The sequence below is a fragment of the Sciurus vulgaris genome (genome assembly GCF_902686455.1).
Source record: "Sciurus vulgaris genome assembly, chromosome: X".
NCBI lineage: Eukaryota > Metazoa > Chordata > Mammalia > Rodentia > Sciuridae > Sciurus > Sciurus vulgaris.
Genome location: NC_136471.1, coordinates 20782405 through 20806718, shown reverse-complemented (window position 1 = coordinate 20806718; position 24314 = coordinate 20782405). Strand labels below are relative to the sequence as shown.

The window sequence follows — 24314 nt, the reverse complement described above, 5'->3', positions numbered from 1 at the left end:
AAGGTGATCTCTCTGTGGTAAGAGTCCTCTAATGGTAACCAATGCAGATCTGGCTGATCAGGCTAGTTTCCCTTAGCTCTTAAACCTTACTCCAGCCTCCCACCTCTCTCCATTATTCCCTTGGTTAGAAATGTTGACCTTGCTGGATGAAAGGATACTACTCTTGCAGTGGTGAAAAAGAAGAAAGGTCCTGAAATCATGAGTGCTTTCATTGTAAAAAAGGTGTTTTGGACTGTAAGGACAGCATCCAGAACAGCACAATATGGGATGGATGGAGCCCAGCTGAAGACTAACACTTGACAGTAACAAACAAGATACCTTCTTTATGTTACGACACAGGTTTGTAAAGCTGTCCATCTGTTTACAATGTAAGAAAAATGCAGTTCACATACATTTGGACAGAGTTGTGTAATGCCAAAGAAAAGATTGAGTTTAAAAACCACAGATATTAAAATTGATTGGCAAAACCTTTCAATTTATAAAACAAAGTGATAAATTACTATGTTGAATTTTCTTAATTGTTTTTAAAAATTATATTGCTTAATATTTTTTGAAATCATCTGTATATGGACAATTACCAACCAACGAATCTGTATTTGGGCCACTTTCTCCATCTGTGCTAAGTTATATACATTATTGCTTCTTTTTACCCATTATTTATGAATTTCCCAATTTATTTGTGAGTTATTTTACTTGATTAAATATTACATTTCAGGACATATTTCAGTTTTCCCCCATATATGCCACAATAGTGACTAAGGAAATAAGTGAAAAATATTTACTGCTTAAACATGTACTGCAATATATATTATCATTTTGATTAAAAGTAGACTTTGAGTTATGAAAAAGAATCCTAAGTTAGGAAATTTAGACTGAGAAGCCATACACCAAATAATTACAGAAACCAACCTCAGTAATACAGATGTCTATTTTATTAAAAAAGTTACAAACAGGTGGACTGCAGGGTCGTCTTACAAAATGACAAGAATGAAATCTATTGGAAAAATTTAATTTTACAAATCTTTATAGGTAATTGTTCAATGTTTGTACTTGTTATTCGAGATTTTACCTTTCACTGATAAAGTTACAGTACATTAGATCCATGATAATAGGTTACATGATTTTATTAGCAGAGCCCTACTGCAGTGATTTGAACAACTCCTAAACAGATGCCATAGTAAAGACAAGACATATATTGCATTTAATATTAATTTATTATCCTAATAAGCAACATGCAATCTATTGAGGAAGCTAAAATAACTTTTGGTCCCTTTTCTTAAAATGTGCTGGAGAAACCACCTTTAAAATCACTTTCCCCTGATTCCTGTGATCCTAAGTGAATTCAAGTTAAATTTGTAGCTGAGGTCAATGACAATGAACACTGTAACAGAGAGAGATGGGGTTGGGGAGCAGGGTAGGGAACAATATTCATAGGAAAGAAACACTATAAAATCAATAATCTGCAGAAAATTTAATTCATCATGAATTATTTGATTCCTTTAGAATTTCACAAAGTTAATAAGAATGAATCACAATCACTTAATGTACTTTGAAATGAGTGTTTGGTTTTAAGTTTGGTATTAAAGTGCAAACTTAAATCGTATTCATTTCAAGCAGTTTATAAACAAAATCAATGTTTCAATTGCCTCTATACTCACAATTTCATCATAAAATTCAAAATTTAAGAACAAGAGTTCATATTGGGGAATTTGATCAGGAATCAAATGCAACACGATTTAAAAAAAGGAAATCAAAGTTTAATCAATTTCTACTCAATAATTAATGGTCATGCTGACCAATAAATCACATGAATGCAGATATCACTGTATTTGAACATCACACACAATATAAATTTAAAATTGCCACACCCTTCCATAAACTGTCACTGCATATATTAGAGCTTTCCTTGACAAAGTTATTGAGCAATTATTATAGATCAAAAGTACAGTTTTGGTTTTGTTTTGTTTTATTTAGAAGCATGTTCAAACGACTAAAGCTGGGCTCCTAAAATCGAGAACTTTGGTGCAGTAGGTGAGCTGCAGTTACTAACTTCTGCAAATTAAAAGCACACAAATTAAACCCAACAACAAAATACTGTTAACCTTACACAACTGAAAAATCTTTGCTACAAAAAGCACTCATTGTCATGATGTTAAAACTGAACCAAAAAAATCACTCTTTAAATTTCCTTTCTGCTTCTATACCTGTGTTACTGTTAAAATGTTCAAGTATTCAGACAAAATGTGCTGATTAGGTAAACAACATGGAAGGCAATGGCTATTAGAAAGCACATTTGCAAAAATAAAAAAATAGCCCAGAGACTTGGTGCTATTCTCCCTCCTGTTACACAGATTTTGTCTCTACTACGAACATGCTTCTTGAGAAATAACTAAAAAGCAATTGTGATAGTGCAAGAAAACTTCAACAAATATTGCTTTAAACTATTATTCAGAAAGACAAATATTAAGAAGTAGAAAGTGTATATGATTTTGTTTGAATTCAATTTTACATGTGCAGAAGTCTACTAGATGTCAATTACAAGCCTGACAGGCAAAGCTGAGCTATCTCTGTTTAGGTATACAATTAATTTACCATGGATACAATATCCCTTTTCAAAGGCATTGCTAAGTAGGTCATAACTAAATTTAGAACTTCACAGAAAGGAAAATGTTACTGCCGCAATTCAATGCTGTAAATGAGATTAACACATGTGAAGACCTAATGGAATCGAAAGCTTAACTCTTCAACTAAATGTTCTATAGTCAATTTCCAATAGCAATAGTAACTTTTCAGAACATGTTAATTACAAAAACACAGCACAACCTGCACTTGAGGAAAAGGGACATTCCATCCATACAGGTAAAATGTGATCTTTAGTTTCTTTTTACAACACTGCCACACGTAAACAAAGTCTCAAAGTATTAACCAACCATTTAAAGGAGAAAATTTTACAAATAGGATGAAGCACTGGTACGAGGTAATATACAGAAGTAACCATTTGTTTAAGGCTCAATTTTTTCTCCATTATAACTTTCTTTTAAAAGGCATTGAGTAGGTAATACTGAGTTTGAGTATTTAATAAATACAAGTTGAGAAACTGATTAAAGAAATCAATGAAAATATTAAAAATTAACCCTTGCATATTAGCCATCAATAAGAACTTAGAAAGCTATAAAAGGACTGATTGATAAAGAACAGATTTTAAACTTATGGTAAACGTGCTAAGCATTCTTGTTTAAGGTCGTTGGATCTTGAAGGCCAAAGACCTTATGCACTTAATTAGATGTATGGCAACATGCTGTAATAGAGACAGGTTTACCAAGGCTCAGTTCTGCAACCCAGGTTGTAAAGTTCTCCAAAGCAGCATCTGTGCAAATTTCCTCTGAGTTTTATCTGCAATTAAGATAAAAATGTCATGAAAATATAGAAATACAGATTATAGTTTAAAAAACTGGCAACAGAAGCAGTAACAAGAATCTTCAGGTGGACGTTCACTGTTTTCTCCATCAGTTGAAGTGAAAAAGTAATTTTCTATGGTCCTGAAATGTCATTAAAAAGTAGAAACACAGGACTGATGCACTGGATATCATAAACTGTGTCTGTGTAACTACTCCAGTTGACTTTTATAATATTATTACACCTTATGCAATATTAATGTTTCTTACTGGTTTAAACTGTCTTAGAGTATAAACATGGCAAGTAGTGCTTCTACTTTGAACTTGATACTTTCAAATTTTAACTGGAAATGATGTTAGAATTAAATGCATATTAATTATAAGTAAACTTGATGATAGATTTTTCCAAAATTTAGATTTTTTGGGCATTTTTTCTATTCATTTAATTTTACTGAGATAAATTGGCATTTTAAAAACTTTCACTATAAAAGTTTTAGTTACATTGCATTCTGGGAAATCATTAAGCTTTTTAGCAATTTAAAATAAAAAAAAGGTGATTCAAACAGAGTTTAGATATTGAGCACCTAGCACCTACTTGGTACCCTAGTTTGAGTTAAATGCTAGGTGACAGCAGCAGTTTATATTTCCCACTATAGTCTGCCCTTTTTTGGACATCTCCCAACCATAAGAACCTCTGTGACTGGGATTCCTCAGTCTCTGCTCTTACAGCTGATAGATTTCTGTCCTTCCATTTAATACTGTAGAGGGGGGGAATCTATCATTCAGTCAGATACAATGTCCTTCAACTATGCTGAATCACCAGATAGCTTCTAGGGGAATGGAATTATGTTTGTTTTTTAACATGGAAGATTAAAAAAAAATTTATCATAAAGCCAGAAACAAAAGAACAGCAAGTAGGAAAGAAAGCCAAGTGAAACCAGTGGAAGCTCTAGAAGGGTTTGACCAATGTTTATAAATGCATAATTTTATTTGACAGCTATACTTCTATACTGTTCAAAGAGCCTGAAAGAATGCTTTTTTAGTAGTCATATCATAAGCATGATTACTTTTGAAGAAAGAGCTCCATTCATTATAGAAATTCTGCCACCTAAATACATTATTAAAAAAAACAGCAAAAGTCCTCCTTTATAGAAAGTATCATAGAAAGTTTTTCTAATTAAAATTAACTTTTTTGCATTAAAGTTAATTATTAATTAGGACATGGGTTATTTTAAGTCCAGTTTCCTCATTATTAAAATAGCGATAAAAATACTTTTCTCTCAGGGTTGTTGTAAATATCATAATATATGAAAGTACCTTACAAAATGACTGTATGGTGAATGTCATGTATTATTTTCATTTCTTAAGTGTTATAAATGTCTAGAAGACCAGGATTGCATCTTCAATATCCAGATTAATAACCTTTGTATTTTTTTTAGCCTACTTCAAATTTTTATACCTATTTAAACAGAACAATATTTCATTATATACACATCTCCTTATGAAGAATTTTCAGGAATTCAGACTACGTGCAATTAATTTGAAGTAATAAATTTGCTATACATTTGAATCTACATTTTTCAAAATAAACAATTATAGAAAGCTTGAAATTTTCAGATGTTTGTGTCTCTTAAATATTAAAGACTTATAAAATGTGATGATTTAATAGTTTAGGCATTCTCTGAAATCAAACTAAGAAAGTAGTTACTATTTATATCTAACCCAAATCAACATTATTAATACAAACCAGCTTACTGACTATAATCTATATGAAATAAAAGGTTACACATTCATTATTTCCCACCTCCCAAAAGCCTGGTTAACATTTGGTTCATCCACATTCCACAAAATGACAATAATCCAATGAAATGTATATATAGATGAATGCTGAGTCATACTCAACAATATTAACATTAGATACACCTTTAAACAAAGTATTGATACTGGCTACTTTTCAAGACAGCAATATATTATAATTCTCTGCAGTAATAAATCCTGAAGCAAAAACTTGCATTAAGTGAAAAGGACAGTGTCTCTCAGTTTAAAGTTCACAGAGTGCAGAATGTAAATATTTTTGCTCCACAGTGACAGCAAAATTTTCAGTGTATTAACACTATTATTCATTTAAAAATGAAAACATCCCAGAAACCTTAAAGGCAGCTGGTCAAATTAGTACTTTTAAAGTCACAGGACATTAGACACACTGCAAAGGTGTAACACTGCTTTCAATATAGAACACAAATTATCCTTGTCCTTGCTCTCAAGTTTCCAGCAAGACACCCAACAAATCTTAACTCTGGAAGCTTTCTGCGCAAACACTGGCTTAATTGATTGGTTTCATTTTTTTTATATTTTTAAATAAACTTGTAAAAGAATACAAAATAAAAACAATTGAACAACAGTCCAAACCTTTTGCTCAGTAAATTGTGAAATACAGTCTCCCAAGTGGGGTGAATTGGTACACAAGAGTACCAAACAGAACTGAAAGAACAGAGATCATTATTTATGTCAGCCAGAAGAAAAAGAGATTCTTGACTCAAGACTAACACATCATTTCACGAGGCAGCAGAATGCCTGGGATGTTAACAAAGGCTCCTGAAAGACTTAGCAGTTTGTGAATGTCTTTTTCACTTAACTGGATTTATCATTTCTCAATACAATGGTATTTACTAGCATTCTTTCTCTCTACCTCTTTTTTAGCAAATATAAATGTGTGATCATAGTCACTTTTCTTTCTTTTTTTCCCTCTAGTTTGAGACACATGATATTCTGGGGATTTAACCAAAGGAATTTTTTAAAAATAAATTTTCCTTCACATTTTTTACTTGGCATTTTCATATCCAAGTTAAATATTATTTGTATTAGTGAAACACCAGGCTGAAATTCTACTATCTAACAGATGTTACTTTTTTTCTTTTTTTTGGTACTGGGGATTGAACCCAGGGTCTAGCTTTACCACTGAGTTACATTCCCAGTCCTTTTTGAGACAGAGTTTCCCTAGATTACAGAGGCTGCTCTCAAACTTGTGATCCTCCTACCTTAGCTTCCTGAGTCACTGGGATTACAGGCAAGGGCCACCATCCATGCCTGGCCTAGAGGTTACATTTTTTAAAATATCTTATGTTTCATTTCTCTATCCTAATTTGCCTGATACTTGTGAAGTTTATTGGAGGGGGTAATAGGAAGTCAATAAAAGTGGGGCTACCCATTAAACAACTGAGAGCAAAAGGTGAACCTATGTAAGAGATTCCTTAGTGGAGGTGCAATCATGCTTGAAGGGATGCATACACACTAAATATTTATGGTAAACCCAGGGTGGAAGGGAAGGGAATCACTATTTTTCTGATGTCCTAGGCTTAAAACCTCCAAAAGTATAAATTAATATGAAGGATTTAATTCTGAGATCTCAAGTTGTGCAACCAGGTCTAGTGATAATAATCAGTAGCGTAAGCCAAATGATCCAATTCCAGTTGCTAATTGAATAAGACCTGCTCCCCTCACCTGTGTTTTGTTGTTTTGAGACTGGGGCCTTGCTAAATTATCCAGACTGACCTAGAACCTGCCACCCTCAGCAGGTGAGATTACAGATGTGTGCCACCACACCCAGCTTAAATTGCACTTTTTGAATATGATATTCCTAACACTGTGGCTAATCAAAGGAATGTGGGAGTATGTTTTTGATTAGAAAAGTTTTTCCAACAGCTGACAGGACTTCAATTTTTGTGATATTATCTTCTGAATTATAGAATTCCACTGAGAAGTAATCCCATGAGGAGAATCTTCCCTGTAGCATGGCTAGAACACTTCCTCGGTGGCAATTCTCCAACTCCATGATGCAATTTTTGTTAATTCTACTGATGGTTCATTCTAAGCCAGAGAGGTAATAGAGTAAAACGGAATGGCTCATGTGCATTTCATTCTGCAATAAAGCCTAATCTTGAGGTTAAAAGGAAGCAATTAAAGAAGGAACAAATCTACAAAGAGTCATTCTAATCACCAGACACCTTCACACCCAGAGCAGGTCTAACTAGACACTGTCCACTGTGAATACTCTCAAACCATGAACCCTGAGGGGGTCAGTGAAGGTCTGGGAGAATGAGAGGTGGCAGAGAGGGCAAAGCAACTCTGTTCTTCCCTTCTACCCCAGACCCACTCTAGACCTTCATGGTATATACTACTTCAAAGCATGCTTCTTCTGCCACTCAGGCTCACCAGGTGAACTGGATGACAAATGAGAATTTTAAATAAACTATTTCCCCACTCAAAGTGATGCACAGAATAGAGTGGGAGAAGGGAAAAAAGGAATTATCTAACCAAGCTGTACCAACTACACAGAATTCCACCCCAGTGTTTCACTGATATGATTTATATTTAACTTGGATATGAAAATGCCAGCATTTTAAATCAAACAATATGATTTAATCTTGAGAGTTTTTCCCCTCACATTTGCTAAATTCGCAACACATTGTATCCAATGAAAAACTGGGAAAAAAAAAGGTTAGAAACCTTTCAGAGTCTACATTAAAAAATGCATTTATTTAAAAAATCCTGAAAATGGTTATTAATTCCATTATATTTAAAAATAAAGTCCAACTGGGCACTGTGGTACAGAACTTCAAACCCAGCAACTCCACAGGCTGAGGCAGGAGGATGGCAAGTTCGAGGCTAGCCTTAGCAACTTAGTGAAATCCTTTCTCAAAAGAAAAAAATAAAAAGGACTGGGGATTTAGCTCAGGGTTAGAGTGCCTCTGGGTTAAATTCCTAATACAAAAAAAAAAAAAAAAAAAAAAAAAAGAAAAAGAAAAAAAGTCCAGCTGGACTAAGATGGCATTCATAATCTGTTCAGCCTTTCAGGAGCCTTTGTTAACATCCTAGGAATTCTGCAGCCACGTGAAATGATGAGCTTGTCTTGAATCAAGAAGCTCCCTTTTTCTTCAGGCTGACATATATAATGAACTGGGGCTGACATAAATAATGATCTTTGTTCTTTCAGTTTGCTTCCTGGTGTTTGGTACTCTTATGCACCATTTACTCTATTTTGGAAGGACCAGTTCCATAATACATGGGAAAATGGTATAAAATTTTGCAAAAGACCGTCACATTATAGTAAAGAACACCTTTTTCCTCATTTTATTTCTTTATAACTTTCATCAGTACTGGACTGACTTATAGGAATCTTTCAAACACTGTCTTTAAAAAACTCCATTTGATAAAAACATACTAAATTGTCCATTTAAAGGATAATTTTTATGCACTTCCCCCATATTTTAGGATATTATCATGCTACTTTTTCAAATGCCTTCTGTTTGGAAATAACTCTAGTTTCCATCCCCTCAAATCCTGCCCCTTCTTCAAGGCCTCACTCAAATGCTACTACTCCTCAGTTCCTTTAACTCAGTAGTTCTTAAGCAGGGACAATCTGCCTGTGGGGGACATTAGGCAATTTCTGGAGATATTCTTATTTTTCATAGCCAAGGGTCTGGGGGGAATGCTATTTCTATCTAGTGGGTAGACACCAAGGCTGCTGCTAAACATCTGACAATGCATAAGACAGCCTCAAACAACAAAGAGCCCAGAATGGTGAGAGACTGCTTTCTCCTTGCTCTGAATTCCTATGGCACTGTGCTTTACTTCTTTCATATTATGAGATTATTCGTTCATCCTTCTCAATAACAATGTGCCAAAAAAAACCCTGACTGCCTATTTCTTACAACTGGAACAGAGGAGCTATGATGTAGTGAATACAACAAGAGAGCTGCAACACTGACCTGGGTTTCTATTATACAGCAACTGCACAGTTAAAGAGGTCCTTCAAAGCACTTGGTGGTACCCCCTCAGGTCAGTAAGGAAATCTGGACGATGACTGTGTATGAAGAATCTGAGCACTGGGGATGAGGCTCAGTAGTAAAAGCACTCGCCTAGTATGCATGAAACCCTGAGTTCAATCCCCAGCACCACCAAAAAAAAAAAAAAAAAAAAAAAAGGAATCTGGTCATGCTTCCAAATTTACACTAAAATGTCTGCCAATGAGAGGGTAAAAAGTGAAGAAACAATCTTGGGAGCCATGAAGATAAACAGGTGTTGAGCAAGAGACCCATTATCCAAATTAAAAGGTGTTGGGAAATGAATGTGAGAAATTATCAGGAACAATTCTTGGAGCAGTAATAGATTTCCCTCTCAGTTAAGTGCCACATATTAACAACGATGATCCCACTCTGTCTTACATACTATTATTTCTAACTTAGACAAGGCACTCCTCTAAATATGAAGGACAAACATCTCTCAAATTACCTTTACCTGTCAAAGTCTGAGCTTCAATCTAGATCTGGGACTGACAGACTTCACAGCTTCATGACTCACAAGCTACAAGATTCAAAACCCATTAGTTTATTTTTTAAAGGAAAATAGCGAGCAAGGATATGCACAAACTTTACTAGCCTCAGATTACTGATTCCAACACATAGCAGTTCAATCTTACTTGATGCTGGAAAAACTGCATATATATATTTTTTCTAATAAAGTATTTTATTCAGGGAGTTCCCTTTACCATTTTCAGAAATTTAGTTGATCAGATTATTTTATTTCAAGGCCTATACCTTCATTCATGTACTGTTCTTAAAAAAACAAAGCCAGGCAACAAACCACACAGGGAACTTGACCTATCACTAGAAAAATGAGTAATCATTGGTATTAATAATTTCTGATTTTTAGTACTTTTTTCGAGACAGTGTCTCACTAATTTGCCCAGGCTGGCCTCAAACTTGCCATCCTCCTGCCTCAGTGTCTATTAAGTATCTGGGATTACAGGCATGCACCATCATGCCTGGATTGATATTTCATATATTAATTAATAAGATATATAAAATATAAAAATAGTTGGCTTGAGATAAAAAATTCCTATGTATGCATCCCTATAGGTAATGAAATGGCTAAAAACTCAAATAATTCAGAATAAAAAAGGTTTAAAAGCTTTAGAAATTATTCATTTGCCAACTAGCTAACCACAGCCCTCTCTAAACATAAGATTAATTTTATTCCATTTACCTCCTATAGCTGTCTACATTCACCATGAGAAAAAACTGGGAACATTTAGCAGGTTGATTAATAGTTTATAAAAACGATAAAACTGAAACAAAATGTGTATGGTGATATCCTCTGCCCAGTTAATAGTGTCAGTTAGAGAAAAAGGGCATAATGGTAAAGATGCAGTCACCACAGAGAACTTGTTCAAACTTGAAGCTGGCTTACGATTTAAAGAGAGATTACAGAAGCAATAATATGGGACTCAACTGCCTATGTCCCCTCCTGAAACAACTATACTGCAAGTGTGACACTATCAACAAAAGTTAGACTACAGCTTAACAGTGACTTTATAAAATAATAGATGTGCCTAGATATAAGAAAATAAATGAGTTTAAAACATATTCTGGTATGCTAAAAGCTGATGAGTGAAAGCATTTTTAATAAAGCACTGTTGTCATCCTTCATTTTTAAAGATGACACTACCTGACAGTAGATCTTGTCTGCAAAGATAAATTAGGGACCGTTAGTCTTTTCTCCTGGGAGAACATATGAAGCCAGACCTTTGATTAGGAATCATCTCCACAATCTGAAATGCCTGTTGCCATTTGCAAAACTGCCGCCTAGGCTTGAGGTCAGCCTTGGCTCAGAAAGATCAATTCCATCCCTGATATTATTGGGCTACTCTGGCATTTGCTGTGATTTCTCAGTCATCCACAATATTGTTTGCTTTTATCTTATTATCTAAGTGTTACTGAGACTATTTGCTCCACTACATCAAGACTAAAAAGATTATGACATGAATAAAATAATTTCATTTTAAATTCTGTTTTATATAATCATACTTTTTCAAAACCTGTTTCATTAAAAAATCTTTACCACTTAACTCGAGAGGTATAAATATTTATTATTCTTAATTCCATTAATTATTAATTGGGACATTGCCTTCTAACACATCACAAATGATTTAACCAGATTCTCATTTGGACCATATATTCAGAATGAAGTCAATGTATATCATGGCATTATAATTTATTATCATCACAGGTCACTTAAATTCCTCAAGTGCAAGATACAGATGAACTTGATTAAATAATCATCCTGTTAAATCAAGCACTTGGGTGATCAGTAAATTGATGGCTTCAATTACAGCAACTCTCTTATCCAGGATATAATAGCATTAAAGCATAGAAAACATCACAAAACTAATCATCTTTTAAGACTATTTCTGAATGTTCTCCAGTGCATTCTGGATGTTAAATCAGCAAAACAGGGAGAAGGTGTATTGTGCTTAGACCCACCCCAAAGAAATGTAATCAATCAGGCAGAGAGGGCATAAACAGTAACTCACTTTAAAAAATAAATCTTAAAGGTGGGAATATGGGCAATTTTTTACCTTTGTTTTCTCTATTTGCATTTTTAGGTTTTCTGCATTAAATGTTGACTATTTTATGTTGAGGAAAATGTAATTTAAAAAAAAAAAAGAAATTTAAGGTAGTGTCCTATGTATTAATATTAACCAGCTTTTTGTAATTCTTCATCAAAAACCAAAACACTACCTGGTTCATACAGTTTCATCAACAACTAACCTGCTCGGTATGGCCATGATTGAGGTTATCTTTTTTACTGGACAACACAAGTTGTACAACACTGATCTTGCTTCTCGGGCAGTGATGAATAGTTCATTTGCCTGACGATCTCAGCAAAAAGTTCATCCACCATTGATTTACTTTTTGCCGATGTCTCCATGAAAGGGCAGCCCCATTCTTGAGCCAGAGCTCTGCCTTCTGAAGACATAACCTCTCTTTCTGGTTCCAGATCCACTTTGTTTCCTACTAGGATTAGTGGGACTTTTTCATATCTCTTCACTCTGACAATCTGATCTCTCATTGGCTTGATATCCTATTCAAATAATCACAAAGAGAAAGAAAAAATTATGTGTTTGTATAAGAGATGTATTACAGTATCACAAAAAGCCATCCCTTGATAAGTACATAAAGCTGAATCCAAAATAAAATCACACACCCCAATAAAGAAAACATCATCCTTTTTTTCCATCAAGTAGATAATTTCTACAGGCTCTGCTAAACGCAGCTTGTGCACAACCTTAAAACTCATATAATCACTTCCCCCACCCCTTGGTCTATACTGATTAAAAAATCAGGTTCCCAAACGTGATTAATCCATTCGTACATAAGGATGTTTGGCCATCTCCCTAAACCTGCCTGCTTGTCATCGCTCCTTGTAACACCTGTTATCCAAGCACAGGATTGCAGCACTCATACATTCCTAGCCATTTAGCAAGAGGGCTTGAGAGAAAGTGTTTTAGGTGGGAACAAAAAATACTTTGTAATGCCTAGAAGAACAGTTTTTAAAAGATTAATACACTTAAATTGAATGTCTTTATTAGAGTAAAACTGAACACCTTAAAATATGGTTAAATACACTAGAAAGTATTGTCACAGTGATCACCTCCGAGGAAGGACAATGTAGGGGGAGACTGGGTGGGAAGAAGTCATACTTCTCTTTGCCTATGTTTGTTTTTACTACTTGATTTTCTCCCTTCCTGTATTACTTTTCCTGAGTAATTATAACTAATTACAGAAGAGCCTTAACAATTCTCCAGTAGTAATTTGGGGTGAAAGTATCAACTTAAGACAATATTATAGATTTAACTCTAACATTACAATTTTTGTGACTTTCCTTTTTTTTTTTTTGAAAACAATGGTTGGATTTATTGTATGTGCATTAGAAAACAGTCATTCAAGGGACATACAGAATAAAAGCAGCCGAGTTCAAATTTGCTGTTTGTGATTTTTCATAACTTAAAAGATTTGCCTTAAATGTAAATGTGTATTGATCTGAATAGTTACAAACAGAACATCTGGGGGTGGGTCAAAGGGAAAACAAGGAATCCAAGAACATTTGTAAAAATTCCAAGTAATCTTAAGTTTGCAACAATTTGATTTGATCATGTTATCAATTCAGTCTTCAAGGTTACACTTTTCCCATTGTCCTTACAGAAACACAGGTTCAGTTGAGAATTCAAACTTAGGGCATTTGGGCTCAAGAGTCTAAGTCTCTCCGTTGAAATAACGCCACAGGTTTATACTGCCTATTTATGTGTATAACAGAAGTAGATATAATGGAAATCTTGTGAAACACCCTTCAAAAGACTCCCAGCCTCAAGAGAGTCAGCTGAAAGAATAACAAATCTCCTGAGAAGCCTTTAGAAAGAAAGTGTCTGTAAAACAGCACCTTTAGCACTTTGGTACTTTCTGGGGAAAAAATACTTTTATGATACCCTTGTTTGGAATTTAAGGCCACATTAAACAAATTTTAGTTTGATCTCAAAAGGTTTGATTCATTTACTCAGAAGTTATCTTTAAAAAAAATTCCTGAAGTTGCTATACAAGGTTACTGTATACTAACTTAAAATACTGAAGAATGTGAAATTAACACATTGCATAAGCTAAAGCACTTAAGGTCTCTCAAAAGCAACATTAACTGCATACCTTAAATGCAGAAAAAAAATCTCCATTTCCTAAATCAATGGAGGTCAATATAATGGGTCAATATGAGGTTATTTATTTTCAAAGAATAAATAGCAACATTTATTGCATCTCTTAAAATAACGTTAAACCTTCATTCTGTCTCCCAGTAAAGGACAGGACAGATTTTCCTAAGAAATTGGACCACATCCAGTTTGGCTACCCTGCTGGGGTAAGAAATCTGCACTTGTTCACTGTTTCCAGACTCACATATTTTCTGTAAATATAGGCTATGATACCAGAAACAATTTGGATCAAATGCAGAAAAGGAGAGTCAGTGTTGATTTCTGGTGGTCATTAATTCCTGGTACTCGCCTTTCCCATGGATAACTTCCCTTCCTACTCCATACCCCCAAGTAAGTAAATAAGTAAATAAAATGCCTAGAAGGCAGGTCTTGAGTTCTTCATCTTGCAGCACTAAGATTTATGACTCTAGTTGAGAAACTTGGGAGAGAACAGAGGGGGTGGGAGGGGAAAGCAGACCCACCGTCTTATCTATTCAAGAGATAATGGGCTCCAAATAATTTTTCCTTTCAAAGCTCTCTATTTACCCGAGATTATCTGTTAGATGTTGTTCCGTTGAGTAGGTTAATCAATACTTGTTGAATTGAATAAGCAACTTCAGAAGGTTCTATTCCGGGCTAAATAAATGCAGACCGACCTATCTCGTTTTCTTTTCTTTTCCTTAAAAATAACTTTCAGATATTTGTTGGCGCTCCTTACTTTAGCACAGTCTTTAGAAACAACCCGATACTTTTCCATGCCAGTAGTAACCTCAAAAATGCACCATGTCTAACTTTCAAAAGCAAAACACAGTCATTACCGCGGGTTCAAGCAAATCAGAAGTCGATGTAGAATTACCACACCCCCTTCTAAGAAATTACAAGACTCGGTTAGGTTACCTGGAAAGACTGTTGATTAACCAGACTATAAACCAGGATGAAACCTTGGCCGTTTTTGATGTAGAGATCTCTCATGGAGGCAAACTGCTCCGTTCCTGCGGTGTCCAGAATTTCCAGCACGGAGGGGGAAGAGTCCACTTCGATCTCTTTGCGGTAGAAATCTTCAATGGTGGGGTCATATTTCTCAATGAAAGTCCCGGTGACAAACTGCACAGTAAGGGCAGATTTGCCAACCCCTCCGCTCCCTAACACCACTACCTTGTACTCCCTCATGAGTCTCACCTTCTCCAACTCCTACCAGAGGGGGAAAAGAACACCCCGCTAGCTGCGCTGCGGCTAGCCTAGGCGGAAGGTGGGCGGAAATCTGCGAACTGGGGAGGAGAGTGCAGAACAGCGGAGGGCCCAGCCGGGGAAGAGGAGGAAGTTAAAGGAGGGGGAGGGGAAAGAGCGGAGTGTCGGGTGGGTGGGGATGGGATGGTAATGCCCTTCCTATAGGAACTGAAGCCCAGGCAGGGGGCGTGGGGAGGAGGGCGAGCCTGGGAGAAGCCGAGCGAGCGAGGGTGGGGAGACGGAGCACGCCCCCAGGAGGGCAGGGGTGGGGGCTGAGGAGGAGCCCGCAGCCGGGGGTTGCCCCGCACCCCTCCCCCGCCCTGCACACAAAGGGGCCCAGGGACCCCGCTTCCTGCTAGCGCCGCCGAGCCGGCCCAGGCCTGCGGGCTCCGCTCCAGTCACCGCCGCCCGGGCGGGTCTGTGGGCCCAGGCTCCCGCGGGGGTCGTCCGGCCTGTGAAAGGAGAGAGGCGCACGTTACCCGCCTGACCCCCGCCCCAAGCCGGCGGCCCTGGCTGCCGCCTCCCCCAGCTCCCACCCAGAACGGGCTGCCGCCGCAGCCGCCGCCGCTTACCCCGCCGTCCGCACCAGCCCGGCCGCCCGGGAGGCTGTCACGCCAAGGCCATGGCCACCCGCTGGCTCCTGTGTTGGAGGGCCGCCCCAGCGCTGCTGCTCGCCAAGGGGAAAGGGGCGGGGGCCGTCCGGCGGCGGCGGCCGCAGGGACTCCAGGCGAACCCAGCTCTTTTTTTTCTCACCCACCCCCCACCCCCCCAGCGTACACCCGGAAGGGTTTCCCTGACACACTGGCTGAGGTGCCCCAGTTCCCCCAGACTGGACGGGATCACTTCCGGTGGGGAAAGTCCCACCTCTCCTGGGCGAGCCGGGTGGCGCTAGGGCCGCGCCCTGCTGAGCGAGCTAGGCGGCCCGGACGGTTTCGGGTCTGGGTTAAGGCCTTGGGAAAGGGCCCCTCTGAGAACCTCCAGCGTCCCTACTGCCCCGCCCGCAGCTGCTGCTGACTGTCCCATCCCTAAACCCGTTGAAGTCCCTGGGCTTCTCGGCCTCCACCAGCTGGGTCTGAGGACTCAATCCGCTTCTTGGCCGGTGAGGACCGCCAGCTAATAATCTAGCAACCGGGGGAACGTCAAACGCCCCTGCACTACAAGTTGCAGGAAAGAAAACAGCCGGGGAAGTTTATTGTCTTTGCTGGTATTTTTTTCCACTTGATCTTTTTCTCAGACATGCATACAAACTGCCTTTAGACTTGGCTTTGGCGCTGATTTCGTATGTGGTGTGTTTTACTTAGCTGTGCCTGGCAATTAAATACACACTGTACTTTTATTATCCGGCAAATCTGCCTTGACTCCACTAGCGAATACCAAAGCCACTCCCCATAAAAACATCTCAAGGCTCAAAAACAAAAGCACTAGAAATAGAGTTTATAAGTCGTCAGTTTTGTCCACATTTCATTCCAACCACTACACAGCAGAAAAGGTGACCAATATTTACGGAAGAGTTGATCGGACTTGGTCTAGGTCTGTGGAATACTTTCATTTAATCTTTGATTATCTGTATGTATAATATTTTGCATGGTCGGCTCTTCTACTTTAAAGTTTCGTTTTAAAGGCCATCTTTCTCAGCCATCGAAATTCAAAAACAATAACTCCAGTGTTAAACACTAAGTTTCTATTTTTAGATAAAATTTTTACTTCTTACATATTTTCCCCTCTGCTAACTTTCTAGTTGTAAACTTTGTGTCTGTTCCACAGGCCCCAGGGTTAGAAGTCTAGGCTATATTTTAAACATGTCACTCCCTTTTTGATTCAAGTGCACCCAGAAACCTGAGAGATTCGGTGGCCAACCTAGTGAAAATGACCCCGAATTTCCTTACTTGCAAGCCCTAATGGCCAAACTGGATGAATAGACATGTATACCCAATCCAAATTTTTAGACACCAGAAAACAGGCAAATCACAGGAGTGTGAGGTCCCACTGTCCCTCCTAAGTACCCCCCAATGCCACTTACAGTATTCAAAGGACAGTTTAGTTCAATTTCTCCACCGCCAGAAGCTGGTGCAATCTCTCCAGCGAAGTCCCCAGCTCTGACTTTAGCTGGCCTGGGCCCTGCCTGATATCTGAGGCACTGCCCTCTGCTGGAAGAGCTTTGGTCTATGAGTTATGACTCTCCCCATAGGTCACTGCTCCTTCCACACGTGCTGTTGCCGATTTGGAGTTCTGCTGCTCATGTCCCTGTCTAGCTGTCTCCAGACTGTCTGGTGGAATCCACAGCCCTCCACCAACCATGCTTGTAAGTGAGTCTGAAAATTCCTCTTCTGATCCAGCCAGTGTTGAGCAATCATAGCAAGTCTCTGCTCTTTTACTAAACTGGCTCAACAGAAATTTTTATTATTTATTTATTTTTGAAGTCATCCCACCTGTTGGCAACTCTCATATCTCTGAGTGTGTTGGCTGTCTTGGAGAGAGTTCTTTGTTTTTCCACACAGTGAAAAATACTCCTCCCCTCAGTGCAGAGTCCTGTTGAGTCACTCTCACCAATACAGGGTGGACAAATGTCACACTCAGTCTGAAGAGCCTTTCCAAACTTTCTTAGAAAGGTATTCATTTCAGCACTGATTAGGAAAGTGAACAAATGGAAGTAAAAGTTCTTTGATGATTTTTAAAAAATACATTCATAAAATGCATGCTATGCAGCTATTTTACAAAGTAGATTGGTAAGTGCTGATATGAAAAGATGGCCAAGATATATAGGTGACAAAGGCAAGATACTGAACAAATGAATAGTTGCTCTCATTTATATAAAATATGTATGTGCAGTTGGGCGTGGTGGTAGTCTGCAAATTGGGAAACTGAGGCAGGAGGATTGCAAGTTGGAGGCCAGTTTGGATAATTTAATGAGATCCTCAACAAGTTAGCAAGACTTTGTCTCAAAATAAAAAATCAAAAGGACTGGGGATATACCCCTGGGTTGAATCCCCAGTTTCTCCCCCAAAGTGTGCAATATAGCCATTCAAATCTGAAAAAAAAAAGTTTTAAAGAGCTATCAGGTATTATTGGGAAAAAGGGAGTAAATGTAAATTTATATATATGTGAGTATATTATATATATGTATATATATATATATATATAGTGTGTGTGTGTGTGTGTGTGTGTGTGTGTGTGTGCATTTTAAGAACCAGGGTTTGAACCCAGTGGTACTTTACCACTGAGCCACATTCCCAGCCCTTTTTATTTTTTATTTTCAGACAAAGTCTCACTAAGATGCCAAGTCTGGCTTTGAACTTGTGATCCTCCTGCCTTGGCCTCCTGCACTGCTGGTATTACAGGCATGCACCACCATGCCCAGCAAACTTTATAATATTTCTAAAGGAGAAACAAAAGAAAGTTGTTCATCAACACCTCACTAGGGGTCCATGCACAGGTCTGCCCAATTTAAACAACCTCCCTATTCCTGCCCACCCTTCTCAAACATCTCTATACTTAGAAAAATATTTCTCATACATTATCTCATTAGGTCGCAGTTGTTCACTAGTGCACTCTCATTAGGCAATGAGGGTAGAAAGACCAATTAGAAGAGTGTGGTTTGGCAGTTGAGAGTTAGGGCTCTGAAATACAGTGGAGGACATTTAAATAGCAGCTCCTCTACCTTCTAGCTGTGTGACCTCAATTAAGTGATTTCACAGGTCTGAGCCTCTCACCTGTAAGAGGAAGATAAGAATTTAAGATATAAATGTAATGAGCTATTACAAGTAAAGTGCTTAGCTCAGTCCCCTGCACATTATGAAGCCTCGACACATTGCTAGCTATTTGTTTTTTTATTTAAAAGATTTAATGAAGTGTTAGGGTTTTAAAAAATAGAGAATATAGGGAGGAGATCAAAACATTTAAAACCCAAATATCTCAGAATTGCAGAAAAATAATTCAGTTTTTCTTTCCAGAGGTATGTATTGTTAAGTTTCTTGTGCTTCCTTTCTGAGGAAAAACATTGTTTATATACCAATGTATCTATCAATCCATATCCTATGTGTATATATGTATTCTTAAAATTGCTGCAAAATTAATCATGTTATAAATATTTTTCTGCACTTGCTTTTTTTCACTTACTGTATTTTGATAGATTCTTTTCCATTTCAGAACACCAATTTTCTTCATTTTTCCCCCCATGGCTGTGTCATACTTTAATTACCCAACTCCCCACTTGAGGACAATGGTTGCTTTCAGGTTTTTTTAAATTAATTTTTTATTTGTTCTAATTAGTTGTACATGACAGTAGAATGCATTTATACATTTTGATAGATCATACATAGAGTATAATTTCTCATTTTTTTCTGATTGTACATACTGTAGGATCTCATCAGTTTTTGCATGTTCTTTGTGCATATATTGTTGCCAGGTTATCTTTAGGGTGAATTTCTAGTCGTTCAATAATTGAAACAGAGGGTACTTACACTTAAAATTCTTCTGGAAAGTATTGCCAAATTGTCCTTCAGAAAGGTTGCACCAATTCACATTCCCACCAGGGCAGTATGACCATATTGCTTTCTTTATAACCTTACCCTGGGTATTACTAATTTTAGCATTTTATGCCTATTGTTTCTTGCTTTAAGATATCTACAGAACTGGAAAATGCAGGGTGGTGTTTCAGAAGAAATTTGGGCTTAGAGTTCTAACACTGCCCTATTCCAGCCACAACTCCAATTCTTTAATTTGTAAAATTGGGCATGATAGCAGTATCTTATACCTATAAAAATAAGCAAGACAAGTCACTCACAGCATTTAGGCTTCTAAAACACTGCTTAATAAATGCTCAAACAATAGGCTCAATGGTGGAGATGGGGGAACTTCTCCAAAAATCATACCCTTGAGATTCAGACCTTTTGCTTCAATTCTGTACCCATATCTCCACAGAAACTATTGCTCAGACATCACTTTCAAGAACACATCCAGATTTTTATGATGATGAGAAGAAATCATAGGGTATAAGCCATATGCAGAATATGTAAATTATAGTGCATAATCTGAGTTTACAAACTTAGCTTGGTTCAAGTTTAAAGTGATTGACAGTTTGATTCAGGCACCATTTTCTCTTATCTCTCCGATCCTCCTTTCAAGTCGATGCCTTCTTTTGGTTGCAATACTTATAGTCATTAACTGTCCAAATCATTTACCCCCACTTTTCCCTGCTAGGTGAATCCTTTTGCCTTCCAGGTCTACCTACAGATATCTTCTGAAGGGCATCTCCCCCTCTTATTTCAATGCTTTAGGAGCCCCCATTGATACCACTTGGAATGTTCAGGATTCCTTCCAGTTCCTTCTAGCTTCTAAGAAATCCAACGTTGCCTTTCAGATCCCACCTCTAGCCACACAGGCCATTGATCCTGCATATCAGGCTCTCCAAGAACACAGAACCAATTTTTTAAGCCTTTATAGCTTTTTTATCATTATAAAAATAATGTTGCTTGCCAAAAGTTATAAAGTAAAGGTGTAGTCTCACCGTCCATAGAAAATCACCAACAATATTTTAGCATTGTTCACAAGTTTTTCCTGAAATAATGTTTTTAACTAAGAATGGTATCATATAATTTTGCAAGCAACTTCTTTCAATTATTGAAACATCATGTTTATGCCCCTAGGATCATTTCCTAATCACACACACACACTTATAACCATCACCATCTTCTTTCCTACAGATTAGTTTTCCTACGACCTTAGTTGGTATTAATCATGTTCAACCCTACATACCTGGAATCCTTCATCCAAGCACTGGGATTTTGTGCGAGGGCCTGCTTACCACAGAAGTCACTACCCCAGTCTGGACAGGCAAACACTCCTATAAAGACATAAACCTTATTTTCCTGGTGTGACAGCTAAGAAAGTTCTTTCCTCAGAACTCAGGGGCCCCCTATATAGGGGTGTATTAAATAGAGTTCTGAATTCCTTTGTCATTTCATTTTTAATCTTAAAGATAGTGGGTTAGGAAAGCATTTTGTAATCTATTAAGCATTAATCTATTTATTTAATGTATATAAACTTGAGGAAACCACATTAACAATAACCATACCCCTAATTCATTGCACAAGAATGATCTGGAGGGGTTGTTAAAACTCAGATGGTCAGGCCCCACTCCCAGAATTTCTGATTCAATAAGTCTGGAGCAGGCAAGGCTGGTAATTTGTATTTCTAAGCCAGATGCTGTTGCTACTGGCCCTGAGACCATACTTTAAACAACACTCTTCTAAGGCTGGAGGTAGGGTAGCTCAGTGGTAGAGCCCTTGCTTAGTATATGGGAGGGCCTGAATTCGATCTCCAATACTGCAAAGTTTACACACATGTGCATGTGCACACGCACATGTACACACACACACACACACACACACACACACAGAACCAGTTTTCTAGAAAGTGGTAGGACTTTATACCAGGCCTTTCCTACTCAGTATTCATTAATATGTTTATTGAATTCCTACTGTGCATCAAGCACTTTTATAGCACTTTTGAGGAAGACAGACAATGAAATCAACATTTACAGTACAGTGTAGCAAGTATGATAATAAGGACATGACCAGTGTGCTATAGGTGGATCAGGAAGGGCACCAGGGAAGGTTTCTTGGAGAAGGTGATTGGGCTGTAGGCAAAGGCCAGAGGGATTGGCAGAAGCTAGAGACAGACAAAGAAAAACTCCTGTAATAAGCCATGGGGTTGGCCTTTCTCCTGAAGGTTGTAGGAAGCCATGGGGTTTTTTTGTTTGTTTATTTTTGTTTCTTTGCTGTCTGGGGATTGAACCCAGGGTGCTTTACCACTGAGCTACACCCCCAGATTTTTTCATTTTTTGAGACAGGATCTCACTAAATCACTAAGTTGCTTAGGGCCTTGTTAAGTTGCTGAGGTTGGGCTTGAACTTGTGATCTTCCTGTCTTAGCCTCCCTAGTCGCCAGGATTACTGGCATGTACAATGATACTGGCATGAAAGCCAGTTTTACAAATGTCTGGTAGCACATTACCCTGAACCAAAGTGTGAGCTAGGACATCCAGGCCCAAGTTCAACTATTGGCTGTTCTACTTAAGAAGATGTTTCTTACCTTCTCTGAGCCTCCCTTTCCTCAAGTGTAAAGGTAAAAGAGCATCTACCCTATTTAAGAGTTGTGAAGATTAAGAAAAATTACCTAAGTGTCTGACATATGGTAGGTGTTTAACAAAGGGTGATAATGATCAGGTTTGAACTTTAGAAAGGTAAAATTGTGGAAGACATGCTTCTTAGATTGTTAGAATTCATTTGACACTGCCAGGTAAGTCCAAATAAGGCAAGTACTTTAGTGATGAGGAAACTGAGGCTGGCAGCCAAGTTCACTCAGCCAGCAAGTGCACACTTAAGTGGAGAAATGGTATAATTCATTTTACAAACCTTATATTTTTAAATTTTTTCTTTGACTTTGTAGGTATAAGACCACCAAACACAAATGTAATCCTCTTGAATGCCTCTACTGTCTACATAATTTAATTAACACAAATAATTCAAACTCTGCTTTTAATGATGTATATATAAAACATGCCAGTTTCTTCATTAGAAGTTATTCTCCTCCTCCCCCATTTACAAACTCATTCTTTTTAATATGTGATCATTTGTAATAATTACATGCAACACTAGATTTTGTGTGTGTGTCTAGTAGAAACTCTTACTATGAAATCAAACATTCTTCGGTAGTTGAAAAGTATGATTATGAAAACATTGCAGACTCCAGTTCCACCTGATGGCAACTTTCAATTTATCCCAAGTGATTCAGGACTTAGAGTGAAATTGTTACTTACTTGGGTCTCCATGCACTCTTAGGAATTCCCCCAGCAGGTAACCAAAAATTGGAATAGTTGGGCATGGTGGCACACACCTGTAATCCCACAAACTCTGGAGACTGAAGCAGGAGGATCGCAAGTTGCAGGCTAGCTTCAGCAACTTAGCAAGACCCTGTCTCAAAATAAAAATAAAAAGGGCTGGGGATGTAGCTTAGTGGTAAAGCACCCCTGGAGGTTCAACCCAGTACTTCTCCTCCAAAAAGATATTGCCTAAAGATTGAATTCTTGGACATGTACAAAGACTGGTGTCTAAACACTTTTTTAAAAAGGCTGATATTGAAGTGTGAAAAATTAATGTGAAGATAAGATAAAAGTAATTGTTTGCTAAAATAAGTCATTATTATTTCTGTTTCAAATTCATGGCAAGTTTAAAATTCTGTTAATTATTTTTCTTATTTGGGGCAACTAACAGAATATGCAGAGTTCTGGCACTAGGTGTCAGCAGAAGATTAAATTAGAAACCCAGCTGTGTTTTTGTTTTTTCTTTCTATTTTTATATATTTTTCAGAGTTTTAGAACAATAAAAATAAAGTACATGTCCTGGATTTTAAAAGAAGACAGCACGCATATTCTGTTTTCTGTGACAACATTAGCACAAGAAACATTGAGTTGCTGCTACTCAAAGTAGGCACCTGAGGGAGATCACCATGGCTCAAGGAATTATAAAACTAAGTTTTACCCTCACTTAGGGGATATTCTGTTTTTGTTTATGTTTTTGTTTTTTCCTCTGAGGCGCCGGGGATTTGAACCTCAGCCCTTGCGCATGCTAGGCGAGCACTCTCCAAAACAAACTATTTCTTCAGCTCCTTTGGGGATATTCTGGAACTCAACTTTCCATCAAGCACAAATCTGTGGATTCAGGAGTTTGGAGGTAAGGTTGGGGAGGGTAGTGAGATACTCCTCTGAACCATTCATTTCTAATCATTTACACATGGAAATATAATGTTCAAGCCAATCACAATGCTCAATCACTTATTAACTCAGTAAATGTTCTTCCCATGTGTCTAAGAGGAACAAAATTAACTTAGAGGATCACTTTGAGAACCAAGTGAGTTGGCTGATCCTAAGGATCTCTCAAACTTAGTACAGGTTGAATATTCCTAACCTGAATACTCCCAATCTGAAATGCTCCACAACTCAAAAATTTTGAGTATCAGCATGATACCATAAAAGCGAAGAATTACATGTCTGACTTCACATGCCAGGTCACAGGTCAAACAGGAGCACTAAAACTATTGTATAAAATTACCTTTAGC

General features: G+C 37.7%; 1 protein-coding gene and 1 long non-coding RNA gene across 5 annotated transcripts in view; one reads left to right on the top strand and one right to left on the bottom strand.

Moving 5' to 3' along the window:
• Window positions 1-910: 910 nt before the first annotated feature.
• Window positions 911-17321, bottom strand: RAP2C (RAP2C, member of RAS oncogene family). Of its 2 annotated transcripts, none has more exons than XM_079122701.1 (4): window positions 17219-17321; window positions 14869-15650; window positions 12005-12317; window positions 911-3393 (listed from the first exon to the last, which is right to left on the bottom strand). In XM_079122701.1, exons 2-3 carry the CDS (start codon window positions 15139-15141, stop codon window positions 12039-12041), a joined length of 552 nt encoding a protein of 183 aa, XP_078978827.1. In that variant the 5' UTR covers window positions 15142-15650; window positions 17219-17321; the 3' UTR covers window positions 911-3393; window positions 12005-12038. The 2 variants fall into 2 exon arrangements, with proteins under 2 accessions (XP_078978827.1, XP_078978826.1); XM_079122700.1 differs by lacking the exon at window positions 17219-17321 and adding an exon at window positions 15771-15917.
• The window catches only part of LOC306650613, a 75099-nt gene continuing 66864 nt past the window's right edge, over window positions 16080-24314 (top strand). For 2 of the 3 annotated variants that reach the window (XR_013760977.1, XR_013760978.1), the window contains exons 1-2: window positions 17408-17500; window positions 23567-23929. This is a non-coding gene — a long non-coding RNA (uncharacterized lncRNA). Of the gene's footprint in view, window positions 16298-17386; window positions 17501-23566; window positions 23930-24314 lie in introns of those variants that run through there. The other variant, XR_013760976.1, reaches the window with a different exon arrangement.

Bases quoted from the DNA above. Each gene is read 5' to 3' on its own strand.
- RAP2C (XM_079122701.1), bottom strand. From the start codon at position 15,141: ATGAGGGAGTACAAGGTAGTGGTGTTAGGGAGCGGAGGGGTTGGCAAA. The intron at 12,318-14,868 runs GTAACCTAACCG...TTATTTGAATAG, and splicing joins TTAATCAACAGTCTTTCCAG to GATATCAAGCCAATGAGAGA.